Source organism: Mobula hypostoma, chromosome 1 (assembly GCF_963921235.1).
Source record: "Mobula hypostoma chromosome 1, sMobHyp1.1, whole genome shotgun sequence".
NCBI classification, from domain to species: domain Eukaryota; kingdom Metazoa; phylum Chordata; class Chondrichthyes; order Myliobatiformes; family Myliobatidae; genus Mobula; species Mobula hypostoma.
Genome location: NC_086097.1, coordinates 102,507,519 through 102,528,121, shown reverse-complemented (window position 1 = coordinate 102,528,121; position 20,603 = coordinate 102,507,519). Strand labels below are relative to the sequence as shown.

The window sequence follows — 20,603 nt, the reverse complement described above, 5'->3', positions numbered from 1 at the left end:
AATACAATTAATCGTTTATAATCAATTACATTAACATAACTAGAATACATAAAACAGTATATGTCACCAATCACAAAGTATTACACTTGCTTCTATTGAATGTGATTGAAATAAGGAAACATGCAGACAAAATTGTGTGTTGTGGGCTGAATTTTCACCATGAGCAGATGGACTGTAGCTCTCAAAATTATGGTTCAAAGCTCCTATCCATATATCAGAGGATACAAGCCAAAGCAAGAGCCCAGTGTAGTACTGAGCAATTGCTTTCGGCCAAGATTAAGACAACATCTGCCACTGAGGTGAAGTTACGTGATTAGGACACAAGAAACATAATTAAGAGAAAGCAACACAATTTCTTAGGTGTGCATAGATAAGATAACTAATTGTGCCCAATCTGAATGAGGCCCTCAATGCTATTAACTATTACCTTTGTATTATCAATAAACTTAAACAAGTAATTGAGACCTAAACCATTTCACATTACAGTTTACCAATTTAACCTTCTTTCATCTAAAAATACAAATGGATCATCTTTGCCAGGGGTCCCCAACCTTTTTTGCACCGCAGACCGGTTTAATATTGACAATATTCTTGCGGACCGGCCAACAGGGTGCGGGGGTGGGGGGGGGGGACGTGTTAATCACCACTGGAATATAGGTGATAAGTCAACTATAAGTCACTTATCAGTGGCTAATACACTCAATTTCGTTTCTAGAAGGGTTTATCTAACCAATTTAATATTAAACACACAGCGCATATTTTCCTTGCATCAGTATAGTGATAAATCAATTATAAGTCATAAGGGGGTTCTTTATGTCCAGTCTATTTGGAATTTGGTTTCTTTTGCATTAATTGCAGAAAACTCCGCTTCGCAGCGATGTGATGTTGGAAATGAAAACAACGTTTTCAGTGCTTTCGTGGCTATCTCAGGATATTCAGCCTTGACTTTGATCCAGAATGCCAGCAGAGATGTTATGTCAAACATACTTTTCAGCCCACCGTCATTTGCAAGCTTGAGGAGTTGATCTTCTTCCCACGCTGACATGGATGATTCACCGGGGACATTCACAAATGGGTCACAGACCCATTCCTTTGCATGTCTTGGGTCATTTGCGGTTGGGAAGTAATGCTCGAATTCTGTCGACAGCGAAGATAGGTGATCACGCACCAGCTGTGAGAAAGACGGTGCAGCCTCAGTCTCTCCCAACATCCCAGCTAATGTTGGGAACATGTCAAATATGTCCCTGTCCACTCGCCGTCCCCACAGTTCCAGTTTAGCTTTGAAAGCAGACACTATCTGCCAATTTGAAGACAATTATCATTCTCCTCTGAAGTGACAAATTGAGTTCATTGAGCAGGTTGAAGATGTCACACAGATAAGTGAGTTCTGCTATCCACTCCTCATCACTGAAGTTTGCTGCCAGTGGTGACTTTTTTCCTGTAAGAGATCTCTGTAGCTGCTCTCTTAACTCAAAAACTCTGGCCAGGGCTCTTCCCCTTGATAGCCACCTGACTTCAATGAGAGAAGGCGTTAATGCTCTGCATCCATTTCCTCGCAAAGCTGCTCAAACAGACGTGAGTTAAGGGCTTTTGTTTTGATGTGATTTATAACTTCAACAACGTTACTCAATAGGCTGTTAAGATCAGGTGACATTTTTTGGCTAGCCAGCATTTCCCTGTGTGTAGACTGGCATTCAGGAGCAACCTCTTTGACTTGGATAGTGAAACCAGACTTGTTAAGCCGTTCCACCAGCTGTGCTTCGACGTCCTCCACTATATCATCGATTCTTCTTGAAACTGTGGTCGCTGAAAGAGAAACCTGTGCCATCTTATTAGCTGCAGCCTCTCCCAACAGTTCATGGCACATGTCCTTGGCAGCAGGCAGAATCAATTCTTCACCAACAGCGAAAGGCTTCTTAGCCTTAGCAATACGGCCAGTCACTAAGTACGATGCTCTCAGAGCAGCAGCATTTGTGGAGGTGGTGGCTCTCAGCACTTGCTTCTGTCCCGCTTGCTCACGTTTTTTCCACTCAAAAAACTCAAATGGGTTTGTCTTTAAGTGCAGGGTGCTTGGACCCAAGGTGCCGAAGCAGTTTTGAGGGCTTCATTGCCTCATTAGACAGCTTGTCTCCACATATCACACACAGGGGGCTTGGAGCGTGCGAGTCACCGGTCACAATAAAGCCATATTTTATGTACGAATCGTCGTATTTTCTGTTGAAGGAAGCTTTCTTTTCTTGCAGTCTCAGCCTCAGGTGTCTCTGCGTTATCATCATCGTTAGGCCTTTTATGTCCCCTACCATCTCTTCCAAAGAAACTCTCAAGCAACATTTGTTTTTTTTTACTCATCGAGTAGTTGTAGGTTAATGGCCGACTGATGACCTCGCGTGCGTTTAAGTTCAACAGTGGGCGTGACAGGGAATGAGGAAAGGTGCAGCTGACTCATATCGTTTCCTCGTGTCCCGGTAGCACATGCTTCACAGCCCGGTGGTTGGCGACCACTAATCTTTGCCATGGTATTTGTTTTTTCACTTGTGTAAATTCCTCCGTAGTATGAACAGGGGAATTTCCACAGGTCCTGACTTTATTCCTTAAAATGAAGAAGTATTGTTTATCGGAGCCTCTGTACGCCATATTTCAAAATTGACTTGTTTCCACACATAAAAAATTGCTGACTTATGACATATTTCAAAATCACCTGTAATTTAAATATGCCATATGAATGCAACTTTACCCCACCTCAATGGTTTCACAGCATTAGCCTTTATTCATTTGTTGATTTTAAAACAAAGAACCATTAATTAGTATATCTCAGATACAGTTCCTCATAAATTGCATTAATCCTCATCCATTTGCACATCCCCAAAACAATGAGCAGAGAACACCCATTTAAAATTTACTGAACAATCAACTGTTAACAGTAAAAATAAAATGCAACGTAACTTAAGTTTCCACGTAACTGATGAAGTTCCCAGAACAAATTATTTGCCCAGGACCGAGCAATGAACCTCTATTCATAAATTCAGAGAAAGCAAGCAATTCTTAAAATCAATCCAAAATTTCTTTCAAAAAATGGAATCAAAACATGCCTTCATAATTCCAAGTCAGGCTTAACAGGACAAATAACCCCTTCTGCTGTATATGACATATTCCCCTCTAAAACCTAAACTGACCCAAGCTGTTTGAACTGCTTTAGTATCAATGTTCAGAAGGAAGTTGGCCAAATGCTTGAAGGAAGAAAAATTCTGAGGTTAACAGGGAAAGAGAAGGGGAGAGTTGCTACAGAAGACACTCAAATGGAGTGAAATGTTAACTGAGTGTATACACAAAAAAATGATCCAGTTGAGAAATAGATTCAAGATGTATTTCATTTTATAACTTGTAGTATTTCAAATTTAAGCTAATGATTAGTGCAGTTACAAAATCTAAAGAAATGCCAAATATAGTACACTTTTATAACATTCAATAATCTTACAGACTATTAAATAAATCAAATCATTGTGAATACAGAAAACAAAACTTACCGCCAAGTGTTGATGTGAACAAAGGATATTGCAGACTAGTTCGGTGTAAAAAAAAAGAAAAAGAATATCTACAATAGACACTTCCTTGAGAGGAAGGTCAAAAACAGCACACTGTCTTGCTGGTGCCAGTTAAAGAAATATTCCTTTACATGCTTGCTGCTATTTATCCATGAGATAAGTGGGCTGGAATGGAAGGATGGGAGAGTGAAGCAGTTTACACATTCACTTTGTTACTGCCACACACATCAAAGTTGCTGGTGAACGCAGCAGGCCAGGCAGCATCTCTAGGAAGAGGTATAGTCAACGTTTCGGGCCGAGACCCTTCGTCAGGACTAACTGAAGGAAGAGCTAGTAAGAGATTTGAAAGTGGGAGGGGGAGATCCAAAATGATAGGAGAAGACAGGAGAGGGAAGGAATGGGGCCAAGAGCTGGACAGGTGATTGGCAAAAGGGATATGAGAGGATCATGGGACAGGAAGCCCAGGGAGAAGGAAAAGGGGGAGGGGGGAAACCCAGAGGATGGGCAAGGGGTATAGTCAGAGGGACAGAGGGGAAAAAAAGGAGAGAAAAAGAATGTGTGTATATAAATAAATAACGGTTAGGGTACGAGGGGGAGGTGGGGCATTAGCGGAAGTTTGAGAAGTCAATGTTCATGCCATCAGGTTGGAGGCTACCCAGACAGAATTTAAGGTGTTGTTCCTCCAACCTGAGTGTGGCTTCATCTTTACAGTAGAGGAGGCCGTGGATAGACATATCAGAATGGGAATGGGATGTGGAATTAAAATGTGTGGCCACTGGGAGATCCTGCTTTCTCTGGCAGACAGAGCGTAAGTGTTCAGCAAAACGATCTCCCAGTCTGCGTGGGTCTCGCCAATATATAGAAGGCCACATCGGGAGCACCGGATGCAGTATATCACCCCAGCTGACTCACAGGTGAAGTGTCGCCTCACCTGGAAGGACTGTCTGGGGCCCTGAATGGTGGTAAGGGAGGAAGTGTAAGGGCATGTGTAGCACTTGTTCCGCTTACAAGGATAAGTGCCAGGAGGGAGATCAGTGGGGAGGGATGTGGGGGACGAATGGACAAGGGAGTCGCGTAGGGAGCGATCCCTGTGGAAAGCGGGGGGGGGGGGGAGGGAAAGATGTGCTTAGTGGTGGGATGTGCTTGGAGGTGGCGGAAGTTACAGAGAATAATATGTTGGACCCGGACGCTGGTGGGGTGGTAGATGAGGACCAGGGGAGCCCTATTCCTAGTAGGGTGGCGGGAGGATGGAGTGAGAGCAGATGTGCGTGAAATGGGGAGATGCGTTTGAGAGCAGAGTTGATGGTGGAGGAAGGGAAGCCCCTTTCTTTAAAAGAGGAGGACATCTCCCTCGTCCTGGAATGAAAAGCCTCATCATGAGAGCAGATGTTACTTCGTTACTGTAGAAGTTTGCCGTCGGTGTTCCGAGTTTTCTCACATATCCCAAGAATTCATTGGTAGGTTATCACTGTGTGGGTTAATGGCAAAAAGAATCAAAGTGGAATTGATCGGCCTCTGATAATAGGTTGCAGGATGATAAGGAAATGAGGGGAGGGGAATGGAAATAAAAGCTTGCTCCCCTGACAGCTAGACAGACAGAATGGCTTTTTCCTCTGTCATTAAAGGATCCCATTGTCAAGGTCAATGTAGAAATCAACAATATAGATAAAATCAAGAACAAGATTCCTCAAGATATATCCAGAAGCTTGGGCTGAAATTTTAAAAGTCTCACTGACGGTAATGTCAGTATTGTTAACTTAACAGCATGGAGATTGGTACTCCATGAATGAAAGTTTGAATGAAAGAAGAATAACTTGGGAGAAGGATTTCAATTCACAGGACACTAGCATAAAGTACTGGAAGAGTGCTGCTGCTACACTGGAGCAGAGACTCTGCATATTTTGCTAAACTGTTTAACAAAGGTTGTAGATGACACTTTAAAGGGTTTCAAGTGTGGGAAAGCTTACAGATTTAAAGGATAAAGTAGCAATAGGTTAACCAGATTAAGTGAAGGAGACACTTAACAGTGGTTAATTAAAAATAAAGAAAAAAGTTCAAATTAAAGGTTATATATTCGAATGGGAAAATATGGGAAACCTTGGAGTTAACATAGTATCAAATTACTGAAGTGATTCCTTTGGGAAAGAGGTTGTCCTATGAGGAAAGATTAATAAAAGCACCCTATAACCACAGAAGAGTTTAGATGAACAAGAGCTGACTTCATTGATACCAGAAAAAAACTCAGATAAGGAATGCCAGGGTAGATATCAATAGCCCACTTCCTCTCAGAGATTCTAGAACCATTGAGGGTGTTGGATACAATACTCTTCCTGTTATGAATTACTTTGGGAAATGTACTCACTCCATAGATTACAAACTTTCAGAATTCTCTACTCGAGAGCAATGCATTTTTGGATATTATAGGAATCAGAGGATAGAGATCAGGCAATGGGGTGAACATTGAGGTACAGGAACTGATTAAGAGTATTTCCAACTGCCAAAAGTCAGAGTAACTTGCCCATCACATCTCCCTTGAATTTTCTTCCTCTCACATTAAATGCATACCCTCTGTTATTGGACATTTCAACCCTGGGAAAACATACTGTCTGTATACTCTATCTATGCTTCTCAGAATCTTGTAAATCTCCATCAGATCTCCCCTCAGCCTCTGCTGCTCCCAAGAAAACGACCCAAGTTTTTCTGACTTTCCCAAGTTATAACACATGCATTCTAATTCTTAGTGCATGTGCTGGTAAACCCCTTCTCATACTTAAACAAAGTCACCTCCTCAGCCATCTATACTCCAGGTAATAAAGTCCCAGCCTGTCCATACATTACTATGTTCCGTTATTCCTTAGCTTCCATTACCTTCTCATGGAGGTATCAGATGAGATTTATTCATTGAACACCTCAACCAGCTCTTGGGGCTCCAAATGCAACCACATTGATCCTCAAGATCTATTGATTCCCTAATTCTGGAAACATCCTTGTGAATCTTTTCGGCACCCTTTCCATTTTAATGATATCCTTCCTATAGCTGAGTGATCAGTATTAAGCATAATCTTCTATGTGGTCACATCAATGACTTGTCCAGTTTCAAGATGATGTCCCAACTCCTGGATTCAACACACCAATCAATGAAGGCAAGCATACCCGACACCTTCTCCACCTATCTGTGTACAACATTACAGGAATTATGTACCTGTATCCTAGATCTCTCTTTTCTACATCAATTTTCAGGGACCAAGTGCTGCCCTGGTACAACTTTTCAAAATACAATACCTACCACTTGCCTGAGTTCTACTTGCCATTTCTTGGCCCACTTCCCCAGTTCAGCCTGTGGTAATCTTCCTCACTGTGAACTGGACCAACAATTGCGGTATCAGTTGCAAACATACTAATCATATTAACAACACTCATCCAAATCATTAATACAAATGTCTTTTTCTTTCTTTTCAAATCTTTTTATTGTTTTTCAGGAAAAATAACATGAATACATTGAAGTAACAACACTTACAATGTCTCAAAAAAGATATTATCTTAAAGATTGAAAAAAATTTTTTGTGATAACAAAAAAAACCTTCTAAGCAGAAAAGTGAGAAAAAAAAAGAACTCATTAGGTGTACAACCCCGGAGTCCTATGTCATACAAAAAGCTTCTAAAAGTAAACATCACACCGCCAGCAAGAAAATATACTAAAAAATTTACAATTAGATCATGGAAAAATTATATCAATTAACTCAAATGATAATAATGAGCAAATGAGCCCCATCTTCCACAAAAACAAATAAAGGTTCAAAGGTTCGACTTCTAATTTTCTCCAAACTAAGACATAGTATCACTTGACAGAACCATTGTGACAAAGTGGGAGCTGATGTATCCTTCCACTTCAACAAAATGGCCCTCCCAGCTATCAATGTAACAAATGCAATAACATGTTGGTCAGACACAGAAATACCATGAATATTTTGAGGAATTATTCCAAAAAGCACAGTTAATTTATTAGGTTGTAAATTAGCTTTAAGTGCTTTAGAAATTGTTGAAAAAACCGACTTCCAGAACTGTTCCAATATAGAACAAGACCAAAACATACATGTCAGTGTAGCTATCTCAGTTTTACATCTATCACAATGACTAACATTAGAAAAGATTTTAGAAAGTCTCTCCTTTCTCAAATGATAACGATGTACAATTTTAAATTGAATCAATGAATGGCTAGCACAAATTGAAAAAGAATTAACCAACTTCAAAATCCGCATCCAATCCTCCGTCATAAAAGTCAAATTAAGTTCCTTTTCCCAATCCTGTTTAATCTTACATAAAGGACGCTTATCCAATTGCAATAATAAATTATAAATTCTTCCAATAGAACCCTTAATCCAAGGATTCATACTCATAATAGTATCTAACAGGTCAGCCTCCAATATGTAAGGAAAATTACTAAATATTTTTGTAAAAAATGTCTAACTTGAAGGTATTGCAGAAAGTATGAGTATGAAAGAGAATATTTATCAATTAATTGTTCAAAAGACATCAATCTATCTTCTTTAAATAAATCCAAAAAAGAATTAATACCTTTATTTTTCCAAAGTAAAAAAATTGGATCACTCAAAGAAGGTTAAAAAAAGTAATTTCGGTAAATTAAACTACAAAGTTTAAATTTTTTAAGATTAAAAAAAATTGCGGAACTGGAGCCAAATTTGTAAAGAATACTTAATCACGGGATATAGGTTTAAATTAACAACTTTAACTAATTGCATAGGTAAAGGAGCTCCCAATAACAAGGTTAAATAAAACTGTTTTACAACTTCCAGTTCCAGGTCTACCCAAATTGGCCGATCACTCCTATCAACGCAGTATAACCAAAAAGACATATATCGCACATTAACAGTCCAATAATACATTCTTACGTTAGGCAAAGCAAGACCTCCATCCTTTTTCAATTTCTGTAAGTGACATTTACTAATTCTTGGCCGTTTATTATTCCAAATAAAAGATAAAATAATAGAATCAGTCCGATCAAAAAACTTCCTAGTCAAAAAAACAGGAATATTCTGAAATAAATATAAAAATGTCGGTAAAATCATCATTTTAACTATATGAATACGACCAACAAGTGAAAATGTAAGTGGACTCTATCTACTAAATAAATACTTCATAGAGTCTACTAAGGGAACAAAATTGGCTTTATAAAGATCCTTATATTTTTTAGTAATTATAATACCTAGGTATCTAAAAGAATCTGTAACTTTAAAAGGAGTATTATCTTATATAGAGACAGAATCATTTAAAGGAAACAATTCACTTTTACTAAAAATTATTTTATATCCTGAAAAATCTCCAAATTAATTAAATAATTTTAGCAAGGCAGGAATGGATTCGTCAGGGTTAGATATATAAACCAATAAATCATCAGCGTAAAGACAGATCTTATGCATGGTCTCATTCACAAAAATCCCATGGATATTTTTAGCCTCACGAAGAGCAATAGCAAGGGGTTCTAATATTAAATTAAACAACAAAGGACTTAATGGACAACCTTGCCTTGCCCCCCATGAAAGCTGAAAAAAAAGACCTACAATTGTTAGTGACAAGTGTAGCAAAAGGGGCTTTATATATCATTTTAATCCAATTATTAAAATTAGCAAAGCCAAATTTCTCTAAAACATTGGATAAATATTTCCATTCAACTCGATCGAACGCTTTTTCAGCATCCAAAGATACAACACATTGTGGAGTTTGAAAAGAGGGTGAATATATAATGTTAAATAGTCTCTGAACATTTGAAAAAGAATAGCGACCCTTTATAAAGCCTGTTTGATCTTTAAAAATAATTTTACCCAAAATATTTCTCCAACCGATTGGCCATTATCTTTGACAAAATCTCAGCATCAACGTTCAGTAATGAAATAGGTCTATATGAAGCACAGTCAGTAGGATCGTTATCTTTTTTAAGAATTAAAGAAATAGAAGCCTCATAAAAAGTAGAGGGCAAGTCACCTTTCACAAAAGAATCCTTAAACATTTCCAACATATACAGAGAAGGCATCTTCCCAAATTTTTTATAAAATTCTACAGGATAGCCATGAAGTCCCAGGGACTTACCAGATTGCATTGAAAAAATAGCTTTATGAATTTTGGCTTCAGTGATTTGAGCAGAGAGTTTTTTGATCCTCAACCGAGATTTTAGGAAAAACAATCTTTTGTAAAAAAGCATTCATTTCAGAGGAATCTAACAGACATTGAGATTTATAAAGCTCAACATAAAAATCTTGAAAAATCTCATTAATTTCTTCATATTCCTGAGCTAGGGTACCATCTTTCCTACAAATTTTCATGATTTACCTTTTGGTTGCAGCTATTTTTAATTGAGATACAAGTAGTTTATCATTTTTATCTCCAAACATATAAAATTGGCTCTTTAACTTAAGCAAATATCCTTCAATGGGATGAGTTAATAACAGGTTATATTGTGATTGAAGTTCCACCCTTTGTTTAAATAAATCAGTATTGGGGGAAATTACATAGATATTATCAAAATCTTTAATTTGTTTTGAAATTCTATCTAATTCTGCTTTAGTTTGTTTTTTTAAGTTTAGTTGAATAAGAAATAATCTGACCATGTAAAAATGCTTTAAATGTATCCCATATAACTAATTTAGACATACTGCCTACATCATTAAAAAGAAAAAATTATTTTATCTGTGTTTCAATGAAACTGACAAAGTCAGAGTTTTGCAATAATGTCTGAGACATGCGCCAAGGTGGGCGGGCAAGAATGACATCATCAAATTCAAAAGACAAACTCAGAGGTGCATGATCAGATACAGCAATAGCGTCATATTTGCAAGTTTTAACACTAGGTAAGAAGCGGGGATCGATTATAATATAATCTTTCTTTCTTTTTAAATCTTTTTATTAAGTATACAAAAAAGGTAAGCCATATAAACATTAATACAATGTTAAAGTATAATAAAATTCCAAAAGGTATCAATACCAAAAAAAAATACTACAAACAATGTAATTTAAACATAAGAAACCAAGATAACATAATAGTATACTAAATTTTATATATATCAATGGAAAAAAAGAAAAAAAAACCCCAAAAAAAACCCCACCGTGCAACTAACTAAAAGCAAGGCAAAGCAATGGGCTAACTTGAAACCAAACAGAGTTAAACTTAAAATCACGTCCTCAATCCCGACCTCCATTAAAAACAGTGAAAAAAAAACAAGGGTAAATATTACATTAAATGAAAATATCGAATAAAAGGTCCCCAAATCTGTTCAAATTTAAATGAAGAATCATAAAGGTTACTTCTAATTTTCTCCAAATTCAAACATAAAATCGTCTGAGAAAACCTAAAAAAGGTAGTTGGAGCATTAAGCTCTTTCCAATGTTGTAAAATACATCTTTTCGCCATTAAAGTAAGAAATGCAATCATTCTACGGGCTGAAGGGGAAAGATTACTAGAAATTTTAGGTAGTCCAAAGATAGCAGTAATAGGGTGAGGAGAGATATCTATATTTAATACCTTAGAAATAATATTAAAAATATCTCTCCAAAAAGTTTCCAAAGTAGGGCAAGACCAAAACATATGAGTTAAAGAGGCTATCTGCCCCGAACATCTATCACAGAAAGGATTAATATGCGAGTAAAAACGCGCCAACTTATCTTTGGACATATGTGCTCTATGAACCACTTTAAATTGAATTAGGGAATGTTTAGCACAAATAGAGGAAGTATTAACTAATTGTAAAATCTGCCCCCAATCATCCACAGAAATGGTAAGCCCCAATTCCTGTTCCCAATCTACCCTAATCTTATCAAATGGAGCTTTCCTAAGTTTCATAATAATATTATAAATCATAGCTGATGCACCTTTCTGACATGGATTGAGGTTAATTATCGAATCTAAAATATATGTAGGAGGAAGCATTGGAAAGGAAGAAAGTATAGTACTTAGGAAATTTCTAACTTGTAAATATCTAAAAAAATGTATTCTTGATAAGTTATATTTATTAGATAATTGTTCAAAAGACATAAGGGAACCATCTAAAAATAAATCCAAAAACCGTAAAATACCCTTAGTCTTCCAAGTTTGAAAAGCGCGATCCGTAAAAGAGGGAGGAAAAAATATGTTACCTAAAATAGGAATCGCTAACCCGAATTGATTAAGATCAAAAAATTTTCTGAATTGAAACCAAATGCGCAAAGCATATTTAACTATCGGGTTAGAGACCTGCTTAAGGCGTTTCGAATCAAAAGGGAGAGAGGAGCCTAAAATAGAGCCAAGTGTATAACCCTGAACAGATTGTAATTCCAATGCTACCCATTTAGGAATAGATAGTATGTCCTGGTCAAGTAACCAAAATTTCATATGTCGAATATTAATAGCCCAATAATAGAATCTAAAGTTAGGTAATGCTAAACCTCCATCTCTCTTAGCTTTCTGTAAATGTATTTTACCCAGTCTCGGATTCTTATTCTGCCAAATAAATGAAGAAATTTTAGAGTCAACTTTATCAAAGAAAGATTTTGGAACGAAAATTGGTAATGCCTGAAACACATATAAAAATTTTGGCAAAAAAAACATCTTAACTGCATTAATACGACCAATCAAAGTTAAATATAAGGGAAACCATTTAGATGAAAGTTGAGTAATATGGTCTATTAATGGTAAAAAGTTAGTCTTAAATAAATCTTTGTATTTACAAGTAATTTTAATCCCAAGATATGAAAAATAATTATTAATCAATTTAAATGGAAATTTATAATATAAGGGAAGATGTTCATTAATCGGAAAAAGTTCACTCTTACTAAGATTTAATTTATAACCTGAGAAAAAACCAAATTGTGCTAATAACTCTAAAACAGCAGGAATGGATTTCTCAGGATTAGAAATATATAAAAGTAAATCATCAGCATAGAGTGATAATTTATGGGACTTTAATCCCCGAGTTATCCCAGTAATATTTGAAGATTCTCGAATAGCAATTGCAAGAGGTTCTAATGCAATATCAAATAATAGGGGACTAAGAGGACAGCCTTGTCGAGTACCTCGAAAGAGAGGAAAAAAAGGTGAGTTTAAAGAGTTAGTACGAACCGAGGCTACAGGGGAATGATATAACAGTTTAATCCAGGATATAAATTTCAAGCTAAAATTAAACATTTCAAGCACCTTAAATAAATAAGGCCATTCTACTCTATCAAAAGCTTTCTCGGCATCTAAAGAAATAACACACTCAGGAACATTTTGTGAGGGAGTATAAACGATATTTAACAATGTACGAATATTATAAAAAGAGTAACGACCTTTAATAAAACCCGTTTGGTCTTCCGAAATAATAGAAGGAAGTACTTTTTCTAGTCTATTTGCTAATAACTTAGAAAAAACTTTAGAATCAACATTTAATAAAGATATTGGTCTATAAGATGCACATTGAACAGGGTCTTTATCCTTCTTTAGTATTAGAGAAATTGATGCTCTATTAAAAGATTCAGGAAGTTTACCAAGTTTCAGAGAAGCCTCAAAAACCCTACAGAGCCAAGGAATCAATAAAGAAGCAAAACATTTATAAAATTCAACGGTAAACCCATCCGGGCCAGGAGCTGTCCCCAGATTCATAGAAAAAATAACATTCTTAATCTCATCCATTGTAATGGAAGTATCTAATAAAGAAGACATATCCTGTGAAATCTGAGGGAAGTGTAACTTATCTAAAAAATCATTCATATATTTAGAATCTCGAGGAGACTCTGATTGATATAAAGGAGAATAAAAATCACAAAAGGTTTGATTAATCCCCACATGATCCAGTATCAATCGATCATTTTGGTTATAAATATGATTGATTTGAGATTTAACATAATTAGATTTCAATTGATTAGCCAGCAGCTTGCCAATTTTGTCACTGTGAACATAAAAGTCACTTCTTGTTTTCTTTAATTGGTTTACAATCGAGGACGAGAGTAGTAAACTGTGTTCCATTTGAAGTTCAGTTCTTTGTTTGTATAACTCCTCAGAAGGAGCCATAACATATTTCTTATCAATTTCTTTAATCTTGTCCACAATTGCCATCTCCTCCTGCTTCTGTTTCTTCCTCAAAGCAGCAGAATACGAAATAATCTGACCCCGAATATAGGCTTTAAAAGTGTCCCAAAGAGTGTTAACCGAAATATCTTCTGTATGGTTAATTGTAAAAAAAAGCTCAATCTGTTCATTCATAAAATTAACAAAGTCCGAGTCCTGAAGCAACAGCGAATTAAAACGCCATTGTCTATTATTTGGTATATTGGCCATAATTTTAATAGAAAGCTTAAGTGGACCATGATCCGAAATGGTTATAGAATCATAATCACATTTAATCACTGAAGGAATAAGACGAGAATCAATAAGAAAATAATCAATTCTTGAATAGGAATGATGAACATGTGAAAAGAAGGAAAAATCTTTTTCCTGAGGATGCAGAAAACGCCAAATGTCCGTCGACCCAGAATCAGAAAGGAAAAAATTAATCAAATTTGCAGATTTATTAGGTAAGGTCCGTAAAGGAGCCGAACGGTCCAAAGCTGGAGACAAACAGGTATTAAGATCTCCGCCCCAGATCAATGAAAACTCGTTCAAATTCGGAAACTGATTAAACAATGATTTATAAAATTCCGGACAATCCATATTAGGAGCATAAACATTAACCAAAACTACTTTTTTATTAAATAGTAAACCACTAACCAATAAAAATCTACCATTCGGATCAGAAATAATATCCTGTTGTATAAAAGTAACTGAGGAATCTATAAAAATAGAGACGCCTCGAATCTTAGCATTGGAGTTCGAATGAAATTGTTGTCCCTTCCAGAATTTAAAAAAACGTAGTCTGTCCCCCCTCCGTACACGGGTCTCTTGTAAAAATAAAATTTGTGCTTTAAGTCTCCGGAACACTTTAAAAACTTTTTTCCTTTTAATAGGATGATTAAGACCGTTAGTATTCCAGGAGACAAAATTAATAATAGACTCCATAAATCCTAAAGTCAACCCACAACAAGGAGGATTGACGATAGGCTCGACCCACAAACCCGGAGAGGAAACAGAACATACGAAAGATACCGGGAAAAAGGACGCAACCAGTACTTCAATAATGTATATAGCCCAAAGAGAAACAAACTAAAACGTGAAGCCCCTCCCACCACCCCCCCGCCCCAAGAGCCCAAGGCAAAATCTAAAGCAGACCCGCCCGAAAGAAGCAAGCGCTAAAACTACCCCCATGACTTCCGGTATACGCTCCCTAAAAAAAGGTATAAATATGAAAAAGATCAGCTAATTGTAAAACAGTAAAAAAGTAAAAAAAAGGTAGCTCAATTAAAATACACACACAACAGAACAAAAGCCAGAAAATATATATTAAAAAAAAACCACAATAAACCCCAAACCCATGAATAAACACAGCAACAAGAAAAAATAAGATTATTGACATAAAGTGGTTATAAAAAGCAAAACAGAATAAAATTTTAAAAAACTACAAAATTTAAGGCCACACAGGAAATACGTAAGATGACAAAAAGGAAGTAACCACCCAGAATCCCCTGGAAAAAGAAAGAAATGACGCAGTTGAAAAGAAAGTTTAGCAACCATATTAAGAAATCAAAAATAAACTTTTCTGCCCAAATAGGGCACGAAAAAGTTAAAACCAACCAATTCACAGCCTCCGATCAACGGAGATAATTAAAAAAAATAGCAATTAAGATGTTGAAGGTGAAAGTTGATCCAGATAACTCTGGGCATCCGATGGAGAATCAAAAAAACGAAGGACTCCATCTGACATGCGAATCCTTAGACGTGCAGGGTACAGCAACGCTGGTCTTAAATCCATCTTATAGAATTCCGACATCACAGATCTGTAGCGAACCCGTTGGTCCCAGATTGGTTTACTGAAATCTTCCACGAATCGGAACCTAAGATCCGAAAAATCAATGAAACCTTTAGATCGAGCGAATCGAAACAGTCTCTCCTTGTCTTGAAAGTAATGAAAACGTAAGATAACATGCCTAGGTCTATCTGACCTAGACGAGTATGATGGGATTCTGTGAACACGATCCAGTAGCGGTGGTTGGTCAGGAAATACAGTAGGGAATGCATCTTTTAAAAGTTGAGAAAAATACTTCATGGGGTTGTTAGATTCCACAGCTTCCCGCACCCCAATCATTCGTAAATTCTGCCGTCGCATTCTAGATTCCAAGTCAGAGTTTTTAAAAGTCAGAAAGTCAAGTTTCTTCTTCATTACATTAATTGTTTCTTCGATTTTCCCCATCTTAAGCTCACTTTGTTGCGCGAATTTTTGAAGATCAGATATAGCCGACTGATGTTCCGCAATAAATGTTTGCATCTTATCAATTGAATCGGCAATTTTCTGGAGATTAGTTGAGATTTCCGTATGAATCAGGTCTTTAACAGAGTCTGCAATTTCCGTACGAATCATCTCCCTAACAGAGGTTGAAATTTCCCTCTGAATTAACTCCGATATAGCTTTCAAAGTCACCGGTGATTCAGTCGGGAGGAGATCCGTAGCTTTCGGTTTAACCGGAGGTTTACCATCCTTGCCGTTTTTCCCGTTCTTAGACATAGCAGATCTAAGTTTCATCCAGTTGTCGGAGAATTCAGTTTAATTCAAAGTATTGTAAGAGTTGATGCCTTAATGGTTAATTAAAGTATAGCTGACCATAGAGAAAAAAAACTCAGAGGTAATGGAGCGAGTCAAGAACGCGACTTCACTCCATGAGCGCTACCGGAAGTCCCCGATTATAATATAATCGATCCTGGAATATTTTTTATAAACATGTGAGAAGAAAGATTATTCTCTATTATCGGGATGGAGATACCTCCACAAATCAATCAACCCAAAATCAATCAAAAAGGAATTAATAAATGATGCGGATCGATTTGGAAGTCACTGATTGGTTGAGCTCTTATCAATCATAGGATTTAAGCAGCAATTAAAATCCCCACCCATTATCAGCATATATTCATTTAAATCAGGCAGTAAAGTAAATACCTTTTTAAAAAAAGGATCATCTAAGTTAGGACCATACAAATTAACCAAAACAACTTTTCTGTTACAGATTGTTCCTTTAACAATTAAAAATCTACCATTAGAATCTGATTCAATATCCTCTTGAATAAATATATTAAGTTTAATAAAAATAGACACGCCTTTTGTTTTACTCTGAGAAGTAGAGTGAAATTGCAAACCATTCCACCATCTAAAAAATCTAGTATGTGTCTCAAGCAAAAATTATATCAGTTTGGAATCAGTTAATAATTTTAGAAGTCTTTTTTCATTTAATAGAATGATTCCAACCAGGTATATTCCAACTTATTATATTAATCCGTTTAAATACCATACTATAATTTTATTCTACTTTATACATGCACAGAGCACATACCAATACGGGATGATCAAAAATGGCAGTGATGAAGAATACAACCAGATAAAAAACACGCACGCTCCGGAACCACCCAATGGAAAAATACTCCTAACTCTAAACCTACCCACCCACACCCAGAAGCCTGAAAAGGCAAGCGATCTATGATAGAATTCAAAGCTACTGACTGCTCTGTCTGTGTTTTCTTTCCCTCCCCCCAGTTAGTAAAAAAGTAGAATGACCTTGTGGAAAAAAAACAATAAAGTCTCAGCAAAAAAGTATTTACATTCCATCAACTAATAAACAAGAACCAAAATAATGTTATCTCTTAGAGAGAAAAACCAGCGCCATCTTTAAGTTTAATATTAATTCCCTAAAATAGCTTTAAATTCAATTATAAAATGTTACAATAAAACAGAAAAAATACATAAAAAGCCCTATTAGTAAGAAAAAACTACCAATTAGTTGATTAAAAAAGAAACAAACCAAGTATTAAATTAAAGGAACAAATCCCCTTATCTTCTTCTCTCAGTCGTAGAATGTTCAGAGATCATTTAGACAGATGTACTTAAGCCATAAATCTTTCCAAAGGAAAACCAACAGTATGCAATAATGAACAACTCTCCTTGTCTTCTTTAATTAGTCTCTCAATGAAATATACAAATGACCTTCATAAATCTTCTTTCCAAAATGCAAATAATATACAGATAGCCAAACAGCCTTTCAGATAGATCATTCAACAGCAGCGTCAGTAACAGCGACGGGTATAGCCTGAACAAAGTCCAGTGCAGCTTTTGGATCAAAAAAAGTATGAGGAGGAGAATTAGAAAGGAAAACTTTAATTCTTGTCAGGTACCTCAAAGATGGAAAACGTTTTTTTTCTCATATGCTTGTTTCATTACCAGGGCAAATTTTGATCTTTGTTCCATTATCTCTCTTGGATAATCTTCATAAAAGCGGAGCTCAGATTCCATAGATCTAAAAACTGTTTTCTTGCCTGTCGCATTATTTGATCTTTAATTTTAAAGTGATGAAAGCAAACCAAAACAGATCTTGGTTTACTAGAATCCTTCAATTTTGAGATAAATGCCCTTTCTATAGCAGGCGGCTTTGATAGAATGGTAGGAAATAAAGTGTGGTAAGCAGTTAAATCTCCATCTTCAGCTCCTTCTTGCAGCCCAACAATTCGCATATTCTTTCGTCGAGACCTAGTTTCCAGGTCTATAATCTTATTTTGATATCTTTCCGAACGAGTTGTAGCTTCAGACAACTTTTGCTTAGTTATCTTCAATTCCTCTTCATGTGAAATAACTTGAGTTTCCAGGTCTTTAAGTTTTCCCAGAAATAACTATTCTTTTCCAGTTGGTCTTTAATTGATCCATTCTGATCCTTAATTGAATTCAGTGTCCGAACGATATCTTCAGCCCACGATGGCATTTCATCAGATCTTTCCTTTTGCACCTTTCCTTTCCCATTACCTTTATCACTAGGTTCAGGTAAATTCTTCCCACTTCTTGTAGACATAGACATATTGTTCCCCCTCAAGAATCAGCAAGTAAAAATTTTAATTTCAAAGCTTAAACTAGGGGGAGAGAAAGAAACTAAGAGTAGCACAAAAATACTGCTACTCCATTTGCAGACAGGGGCGGTCCTCCTGCAGGCCTAGCACTGGTCCCTGTAGCACATCACTGGTAGCAGGCCTCCAATATGACTAACAATCCCGCGTTACCAGACTCTGTCTCTTTCTATCAAGCCAACGGGAGAGAATCCTGAATCCCGTGAATCCTTACATTACAAAATAGACTTGTGGGCCTTGCTAAAATGTATACTGTCCTGTTATCAATATGCTGTTACCTCTTCAAAAAAAACTGAATAAAAACAGATCCTATACTGCAGAATCCCCTGCAGTAACATTCCCAAAGCTGATGTTAGGTTGTACAGCCTGTAGTTCCCTGGCTTACCTTTGCAGCCCTTCTAAAATAAAAGGGCACTGCTCATCACCCTCCAGTCTTCTGGTACCTCATCAATGATGCAAGTATCTCTGTCAGGGACCCAGTATTTTTTTCTCTCTGGCTTCCCACAATGTCCTGGAATTTATTTGATCAGACCCTGAGGATTTAACCACCAGCTCCTCCTCTGCTGAAGTATGGATATGCTCCAATACATTACTATATTCCTCAATTCCTTTGCTTCCATTACCTTCTCCAGGAGGTATCAGATGAGATTTATTCATTGAACACCTCAACCATCTCTTAGGGCTCCAAACACAACCACATTGATCCTCACAATCTATTTATTCCCTAGTTAATCCTTTACTCTTAATATACTTGCAGAATTTCTTACCAGTCTCTGTTACCTTATCTGACAAAGCTATCGTATACCCACTTGTCCTCCTGGTTTCCCTCTTAAAGGTACTCATAGCTCCAGGTGACCCAGCCACCTGACACACATTATACACTGCCATATATGTAAGTGAAAAATTTATCAACCAATACACAGAGTTAAACTCTTACATTATCAAATTCGCATACATATTAATCTATTTCAAAATGCTGAGTTTTGGAATTACAAGATGAAATTAATCCACACGTTCTAACCCACAGAATGTCCTCTGTTTCAATAAACCACAGTTAACTAGACGACGACAACCTGCAACATTAAACTTTACTTAGCATTGCTCCACTCCAGCCAGACCAGACTCTATTGCCACCCGTCCCTCACCTCCGCCCATCCCCTCCGCAGTCCCAATCCCTCTACCTCCCCTCCCATTTCCAACCCCTCTTCCTCACCCTTCCCCCCTCCATCAGGTCCCGACCCTCCTGCCATTCCTCCCCTCCGCATGGTCCGCACACACTCCATCTCCCAACCTCTCCCTTCCCCACAGTCCCAACCCAACTCCCATTCCCACCCCCCGCGCAGTCCCAATCCCTCTACCTCCCCTCCAATTTCCAACCCCTCTTCCTCACCCTCCCCCTTCCATCAGGTCCCGACCCTACCATCACCTTCCCCGCAAACCTTCTCGGCCCGTCCCCGGACGATCTTCCAATCCCAATCCCAGCAACCAGTCGTTGCCAACACCTGCTGAGTCGTTAACAACCATCACCCCCGCTGGTTTCTTTCGCTCGCTCACCCTGACTACTTGTTCGGGCTCCAGCCAAACGCCGGCTAACTCCCCTCGGCCGTCAGTCGGCTCCTTCACCTCCTCCTCATCCGCCATCTTCGTCCCTCCTCGTCGCCGATTCACGGAAATTTTGCAGCTGCGGCCGTCGACGTTCTACGGCAACTCACAGGAAGCGAGGCTGCGGTGTCTAACGCCACCTCTCGGCGCTCGTCGGCATCAACTCAAAACACCACGGCCAGGCTCACTGCCAGCCGATTTGTATCATTTCTCTGAGCTCGAAGTAGAAAAGCAACAGTTTACGGGTAATGAAAATCTGACCTATAGGCAGAAAAGGCTGGAGATACTTAACAAGTCGAGTAGCATTTGTGGAGTGCGAGGAATGGTTGCCGTTACATGTTCTTCCAGCAGAAGAGTTACTGTTTCAGGTTAATGACCCTTTATCGGAGCTAAATCTGTGGCTTGTTGATCTGGTTGCTGAGAGGTTTTCCAAGGGTATGCTGCATAGAGCCGCTGTTTCATAG

At 37.5% G+C, this 20,603-nt stretch overlaps 1 protein-coding gene across 2 annotated transcripts in view; it reads right to left on the bottom strand.

The window, feature by feature from the left end:
- Positions 1 to 20,241, bottom strand: part of ubr1 (ubiquitin protein ligase E3 component n-recognin 1) — a 294,835-nt gene extending 274,594 nt beyond the window's left edge. The window contains exon 1 of one of the 2 annotated variants that reach the window (XM_063054144.1): positions 20,092 to 20,241. In XM_063054144.1, the coding sequence (XP_062910214.1) occupies positions 20,092 to 20,178 (87 nt within the window). In that variant the 5' untranslated portion in view covers positions 20,179 to 20,241. The remainder of the gene's footprint in view (positions 1 to 20,091) is intronic. The other variant, XM_063054153.1, reaches the window with a different exon arrangement.
- Positions 20,242 to 20,603: the final 362 nt, after the last annotated feature.